This window comes from Cicer arietinum, chromosome 8 (genome assembly GCF_000331145.2).
Source record: "Cicer arietinum cultivar CDC Frontier isolate Library 1 chromosome 8, Cicar.CDCFrontier_v2.0, whole genome shotgun sequence".
NCBI lineage: Eukaryota > Viridiplantae > Streptophyta > Magnoliopsida > Fabales > Fabaceae > Cicer > Cicer arietinum.
Genome location: NC_021167.2, coordinates 27,495,304 through 27,503,761, shown reverse-complemented (window position 1 = coordinate 27,503,761; position 8,458 = coordinate 27,495,304). Strand labels below are relative to the sequence as shown.

Here is an 8,458-nt window from a genome sequence, read left to right as displayed (position 1 = left end):
TTTGAAATATCAGCAGTCTCAAATCGCCACTCCTCCTTCACGTACCGTTGTAAGTTATGTTGCATTATCTCATTGCATTAGATGTTTGATTATTGAGATTAGGTTATTTTCTTTTCCTGCAAGCATAAAAATGAAGATTGACTACATAATGGGTGTTAGGATATAGATGAAGAGAATTAGTTACAAAAATTAGTCAACTATTTTTTTTACTTAAGCTTATCTTGTCTAGAAAATAAGTTATGGAATTAGAAATGAGTATCAATTGGACTATCATTCTGTTTAGTGAGATGATGTTAGGTTCATATTATTATTGAAAGAATATTAGTTTTTGATTTGTCTGTTTTTTTTAGTCTTGACATATTGCACCTAAAGTCTGTTAATATTAGTTAGAATTTTACAAGTCCGTTGGTATTCAGTAAGTTGGGTTGTTACTGTTTTAGCCAACTATATTCAGTAAGTTGCAGATCTAGTCTTCAATTCATGTCATCGAAAGAAATCTTAATTTGTCAATTTTAATCATTCTTTTACTTTGATACTCACTCTACAATATGAAATATAAACAAAAATAACATATAATAATTGATGTGCCAGGTCTCAAATTTCGACCAATTATCAATTTTCAGATATCATTTTTGCTTATATTTTATCTTAGATGAAGTATTATAGAACACCCTGTTAATATGGCTCAAGATCAACTATATATATATTTTGCAAAAAAAATGTGACTATAATTATTTTGACTATAACCTTTAAATGTGGGGTTTTTAGATTGCTAAATGTGAGTTAACACTACAAGAAAATTGCCTTATACATTTCGTCACTTTTAACTATGATAGTTGATGTAGTAGGTATAGATATCATTTACCTATAAATGCGTGAAAACAATTGTAGCTAGAGGACCTAAGAGCATCTACAGCGGTGAACTCAAAATGGGTTCTTTAGATGGGGTCCACTGTGCCACATCATCTGTAAGCAATTCACTAGTTTTCTACTCCAACGGTGAACTCAACATGATTCAAGTTCTACTATGCCACATCACCCTAAATCAACTCATTCATTTTTTACGGTTTAACTTTTAAAAAATTATATTGTATTCCATTACTTTAATTTATACATTAATATTTAGTTTTATTATAACTTAAAATATTAATTTAAATATTCTAATTAATATTATTATACATTATTTTAATTTAAAATTAAAATAAAATTTTAATTTAAAATTAAAATAAAATTTTAATTTAAAATTTAAATAAAAATTTAAAATTAAAATAAATTTGAACTTAAATTTTTATAACAATAATAAAAATTAAATGTTAAATACATGACATAAATAATTAAAAATGATAAAGTAAATAATAAATTTAAATTTCGTTATTCTCGAGTCCGAAGCGCTCCCAAATATGCTCTACTAAATCTGCTTGAAGTTGTTGATGACCTCGTTTTTCACGGATACTTGCTCTCCTTTGTAACCTTGTTACAAGATTAGGATGAGGACCAGTATGCGTTTCAGTTGTTGAGACGTTGTTATCCACGTTGTCATAAGAGTAATCAAAATCACCACCATATGTGTGTCGTTCGTCTTCAACGATCATGTTATGCAATATGATGCATGCATATATTGTATGTTTAAGGATTTCCATGTGCCAAGCACGAGCTGGACCACGTATAATTGCAAATCTAGATTGGAGCACTCCAAATGCCCGCTCCACATCCTTTCTACTTGATTCTTGTTTTTGGGAAAATAGTTTTCTCTTATCTCCTTGTGGCATTGGGATTGTCTTGACAAATGTAGCCCACTCGGGATAGATGCCATCAGCTAGATAGTATCCCATATTATATGAAGTTCTGTTAACTGTATATTGCACTTTGGGAGCGTGTCCTTCCAAAACATCGTTAAACACATTGGACTGGTTTAACACATTAATGTCATTGTTGGAACCTGCAATGCCAAAAAATGCATGCCAAATCCACAAGTCTTCTGATGCCACTGCTTCAAGCATGATCGTCGGTTTACCATGATCACCTCGACAAAATTGGCCTTTCCAAGCAAGCAATCGGACAATTTTTGCTTTCCCAGTGCATACAATCGATAGACCCTAACATACCTGGAAAGCCACGTGTCTCCCCCATTTGTAATAAGCGATGAATATCATTGTTGTTGGGTCTTCTCAAGTATTCAGCTCCAAACATCTCATTCACGCCCTTTACAAATCTCTTTAAGCACTCAATTGCAGTGCTTTCGCCAATTCGAACATATTCATCTACACTATCACTAGGAGATCCATATGCCAATATACGAATAGCAGCAGTGCACTTCTGCAATGGCGAAAGACCCGTTTTACCAGTTGCATCGACCTTCATTTGAAAATACTCATCATGATTTCCAAGTGTAGTTACGATTCGAAGAAACACATGTCTATGCATTCGAAACCTTCGTCGGAATTGAGCACTTGTGTATATTGGATTTTCAGAGAAGTAGTCGTTGTACAATCGAGTATGTCCTTCTTCACGATTTCGATGTATCACTGTTCTTCTTCGCATATGCCTAGTAGAACTATTGGATTGTTGTTGCCTTTCAAACATTGACATCAATAGTTCCTCATCGGTGTTGTCCACAAATTCATCTTCTATCAACTCCCAAAAGAATTTATTGAGTTCTTCCGAATTATTTGGATCCATTAGATGATTGAGGAAATAGAGTGAACAACTTGATAAAAAATATAGGAGTGTGAGAAGATTGGTGTGTATATATATATTTATTTATTTATTTTTTTAAAGAATGAGAGTATATATATAATGTTAAATGAATAACGACTAGTACGACTAACGGCTAGTTTGAATAACAGCTATTTTTAATAACGGCTAGTTTTAATAACAGTTGGTTCTAACAATTGCTAATTTGACTAATGGCTAGTTTGAATAACGGCTAGTTTGAATAATAGTTAGTTCTAACAATTGTTAATTTGACTAACATAATAACGGCTAGTTTTAATAACAGTTGGTTCTAACAATTGCTAATTTGACTAATGGTTAGTTTGAATAACGGCTAGTTTGAATAATAGTTAGTTCTAGCAATTGTTAATTTGACTAACAGTTAGTTTGATTAAAAACTAGTTTTAACAATTGTTAATTTGATTAATGGTTAGTTTGAACAACAATTAGTTTCATAAACATGAAATTCTTATTAATTAAAGTAACACTAATAGTCATTTTACATGATGTCTCATTTTAAAAAAAAATAAAATCTAAACATTATCTTAACTAAAATCCATACTTTTTTTTAAGTTTATTACAATAAATTTCATGAACTTCGAGTTGACTCTCACTCATTCCGGATGTATCTTTCATGATGACCTCCATTGCCTTGAACTCCATCTCGTCCTCTTTTAGTTGTGCCAGTTTTTCTAAAGCTGCTACTTTTTTATTCATTGTATCTTGCACAACAGTATTAATAAGAGGTGTTTCAACCGCCTTTGCCTTGCCCATTTTTTTTGCTGCCTTTTGTCCCATTGGACGCTCCATTGGTGATGTTGAGTCAATTTCATAACTTGTCTCTGTATTAGGAGATGATGAGTACGCTCCACTAGTAGAGTTCTTTGTTCTTTTTGAAGAACATTCAATTGATGCTCCCATCCATTTAGGTTCACATTTTAGCAATCGCCATGCATATTCGTGATTAAATGGTCCACCTGTATCTTGAGAATAAAAAGCATGTGCAGCGATCATGATGTCCTTCTCCGAGCTTCCACTTTTCTTTCCACTTACAGCTTGTTTGTAACACCCAACAAATTTTTGAACGAAACCATTAATTCGATGCCATCGAGATTTTAGTTGACTTAGTGTTTTCTCTCGCAACTGCCCACGATACTCATTATAATTTGTTGCAATTCTTAACCAAAAACCATCTGCTTTTTGGTCAACTCCTATAATTGAATCTTTTGAAACGTTGAGCCATGATTGAATAAGTAGTGTATCTTCATCCATTGTGAATAGCTCTCGAGATTTTTTTCGACCATGATGTTCTTCTCCCTCTTCGACAATAGTATTTTTAAAACCAACTTGAGTAGAAAACTGTGGAACTTGACACGCTGGCATAGGACCAATCGGTATTTGAGGTTCAAAACAAGTAAACTCTCCTTCAGCATTCATTTGAGGTCTATAAAACATATTGAAATTGGTTGGTGGTGATGGTAATTGAGAATTTTGAAAATTAGGATTTTGATCTCCACCTTGAGTATTCATTTGAGGTCTATAAAACATATTAGGATTGGTTGGTGATGATGATAATTGAGAATTTTGAACATCAGGATGATGATAATTTTTCATAAAATGCAACCAAGATTGTTGAAGATTATTTTGATTTGGATCCATTTGGCACAAATATTTTTTGTTTGAAATAATAAAATGGAAAAATAAATAAAAAAAGTACGTTAATAAAAGCTTTAACAAACTTCTGCAACAAAAATTGTGAAGAAAAAGTATGAGTAACAAATTGTTTCTATTAATGAGCTAACAATCGTAATTAAAGGAAAAAAAAAAGGCTAACGGTTATATATTAACTACAAAAAAGCTAATGGTTACAAAATTATTATTATTTAATAAATTAAAAAGAAGTTAACGGCTATAAATTAATAAAAAATGATAAATTTATTATTATTAATAAATTAATAAAAGGTAGAAAAAAAAGGTAACTGCTTTGAAGCACCGTTCCTTCCTGACAGTACCGTGATGACACCTTGGCACAACTCCAACGGTGAACCCACAAAAAACTGGAAGTTAAGTAATTACACGCTGACGGACGAACTCATTTTCACTCCCGTTGTAGATGCTCTAAGGAAAAACTTCACTTCGCCCAAATTTGAGCACACAAAAACTTTCCCTCCTCATATTTCTTTTTTCATTTGATTTCTCATTTCCCCAAATCAAAGTCTCTTTGCTTTTGATATTTAGCTAAATAAAACATTATATTTTTTTTTCCCATTTTTTTCAAACCCTAACAATATCAAAATCTCTTCTACCGTTGGTTTACCCTTTAGATAAGGTTTAAAATGAGTGGAAGAGTGAGGTTGTAGAGTGTAACAAAGCCATAGATGAATACGATGAAATTACTGCAATGCAAGGAGGAAGTAAACTCCCATCTTTGATGAATTTGTGTATTTATTTATTTATAATTGACTTCATATTATTTACTTGATTTAATACCCTTTAGATACCAAGCAATACCAACTAATACACACAAAATGCAAATTTTAATTATGTACTTAATAAGAAGATTGCATTCTATATAGAGCGCAAAATATCATATTTTAAACATATTATTGTTATGTATAACTCATATGATCGTATTAGTATTATTATTATGTTATTGTAAATATAAGAATAAAAAATAGAAGAAAAAAATAAGTATAAGAAAATCATACGGAATCATTTAATGTGTATCTTACGGGTTTACATTTTAATTATCATTATTCTATTATTATTAGTATAATAATATGGTTTTTGTATGGGGATTAGTTAATAAATATTGATGTTAAGACTTTTTTTTTTTTTTTGACAAAAATGGCAGATAACATAAAATTAATTTAGAGTAAATAAATTTATAGTAGATAATAAATAAGTTAGTTAATAGAAAATAATTGATGATGTATTAAGTTAGATGATTTAATTTGAAATATTTAATAAAATTAATGATTAAATAAGCTAAAAAATATTTTTAATTAATATTTAAATTTTTTCAATTAAAATAATAAAATTAAAAATTAAATATTAAAACACTATAAAATATAAATTTAAACACTAATTTAAGTAACTTATAAAGAAAATTACACATGTGTAGAAAAACACTAACTCACGGTAATTACATGTTATTAACCATATAAACAATTATTACAAAAGGATAATAATCTTTTCTTGCTACTTTTTCTACCTACTAGAATACGTGCAGAAAAAGAGGCAGAAAACTATTTTCTAAAAATAGGTGTTAGATATGTGTGTACCTTAGTCGATAAGACTGTACAAATAAAATGAAATTTTGAACAAATGTGACATTGAGCATACACAACTTAAACAATGTGTGTAATATATTTAATTGTGATTTTTATTATTGATATAATATTAAATAATAATTAATATATATATATATATATATATATATATATATATATATATTGTTATAAGTATGGCTAACTTACATAATATGATTATTACTATTTTTCTTTTAAATTATATGTAAATTCATAAGCCTATGTAATTCATGAGTCAAAGTTATTATGTATTGAGTTGGATCACTCACTTAATCATGTGTAAGGATTTTCTCTTTGTAATATTAATATTTTTAAAAGAGTAAATTTTTTACCAATTGTTTTTGCAAAAAAGAATTAGTATGAACTAACACAATTATTTATGTAAATTAGGATACTTTGTAGTACACAATATGTGTAACCATGTGCATCCTCAAATCTTCAAGTACTTATTTTAAATGCTATCTTGGTCTTTTTGTTGATTTCTACTTGTTATTGTTGTTCCCACCATACTCTCTTTTATATCTTAGTCTTTTTGTTCCTTCACACATACTCTCTTCAACTTTTTAGTGTTGCTTTAGTCTTTTTGTTCCTTGTATTTTTTATTCATTTCCTTCCTCTTTTTCATTTTTCTCTTCCATGGTCACCAAAAGAGCTCTTGTAGTTGCATTAAACTATAATAATGCAAAGCATAATTCCCGGCTCCGAGCTTCCATAAGTTTTGTTAGGGATAATTTTGGTTATAAAGAAAACATCTATTTTATTCATGATGACATAGGCCAGTCTAATGATAATAGTGTTTCATTCATCCTTACTCAACTTAGACATTTGATCACTTCATCGGTAGTTGGAGATAAAATGGTGTTTTATTTCGCAGGACACAGAAACTATAAGATATTTACTGATAACAATGGTGTTGAACACATGCAACAATATCTCATTTGTGGTGAGAAATTTATTTATTTTGGTGGTTTGACTCAAATCACAGGTAAAATTTTGTTCTTTTTCTATAATTATATATGATGTTGTTTCATATACAGGGTGTGTATCTATGCATATTATAAAAAAAGTTAAAAAAAAATGTTGTTTGATATCACTGGTTTTAATGTGCAATTTTGTTGCTACATGTTCTACCTCTTTTCCACGATGGTATATGAAGTAATTTTATTTACAAAAACTAAATTTTGATACTTATAAATTTGTAAAAACTTATCAATATTTATACCTTTATCTTTATGATTGCAGATAAAGAATTAACAAGTTGTTTAAACATACTGCCAAAGGATGGTTATTTAACTATGATAGTAGACTGTTGTCGTAGTGGAAATTTAATCGACGGATTAGACCAACAGTTGGCATGTAAAGGAAGAAGAGGAATTGCATATATATTAGACATAGACGTTGCAAAAAATATGTTGCATCGGCAACATCAATTGGTTTCTCTGTTTTCAGCATGTCAAAAGAACCAGGTTGCGTGGGAGATTATGAAATTTGTCGATGGACAACTAAAGGTAGTGAGTATTTTCACTGACACATTACTAAAGATAGTGCATGAAAAAGGTGGTCGTGTCACCAATAGAGAATTAATGACTGAAGTAAATAAGTTTTTTAGTATTGATACATGTATTCAAACTTCTGGTCTATTTTGCGCTGACGAGCACTCTTATGCTTTGTTTATCGGTGGAAGACAATCACAGTTAGATCCACTTCGATCCATATATTAGGTTGCAATTGCCTTCATTATTACATATTCTGCATACAAGAAGTCATTATAGTTAAATAATTTTTTGAGTACTTTGCTAAATAGTTTATGTATTAACATAATTTTCATATTTGTTTATAGTTTTTGTCATGCTTATTCTGTAATATTTGTTTATGAACGTTCTGTAATATGACTTTCTTCTGTATAAGTATTATCGTTTGTTAAGACTTTGTTTGACAAAAATGGTGGATAATATAAAATTAATTTATAGTGAATGAATTTACAGTGGATAATAAATAAGTAGCTAATAGTAGATAATTGATAATATATTAAGTTAGATGGTTTAATTTAAAAGATTTGATAAAATTAATTATTAAAATAGTTAAAAAAAATAAAATAACAAAAATATATACTTTTAATTAATATTTAAACTTTTTTAATTAAGATAATAAAGATAAAAATAAAAAAATAAAATGTCATAAAATATAAATTTATATACTAGTTTAATTAACTTATAAAAAAATTTATAAATTTATAAAAAAAATAATATAAAAACTCACGATATTTAAATGTTACTCCAACATGATGAGCAATTATTACAAAAATAATAAGAATTTTTTCACCTTATACAGTTTTGCAAGAGATGCGTCTGAACAAACAGCTAGAATAGGAGTACATAAAGAATGATGAAACTAGAAATAATTGAAAAAAAATGAAGTTTTGAGTAAAAGAAAAT

General features: G+C 28.9%; 2 protein-coding genes across 2 annotated transcripts; one reads left to right on the top strand and one right to left on the bottom strand.

Moving 5' to 3' along the window:
• Positions 1-3,157: 3,157 nt before the first annotated feature.
• On the bottom strand, positions 3,158-4,371 carry LOC101493921 (glutathione S-transferase T3-like). Its single transcript, XM_012719309.3, has one exon. It carries the CDS (start codon positions 4,369-4,371, stop codon positions 3,262-3,264), a length of 1,110 nt encoding a protein of 369 aa, XP_012574763.1. The 3' UTR covers positions 3,158-3,261.
• A 2,288-nt stretch (positions 4,372-6,659) lies between these two features.
• Positions 6,660-7,744, top strand: LOC101499453 (metacaspase-5-like). Its single transcript, XM_004512944.1, has 2 exons — positions 6,660-7,008; positions 7,266-7,744. Exons 1-2 carry the CDS (start codon positions 6,660-6,662, stop codon positions 7,742-7,744), a joined length of 828 nt encoding a protein of 275 aa, XP_004513001.1.
• The last annotated feature ends 714 nt before the right edge of the window (positions 7,745-8,458 follow it).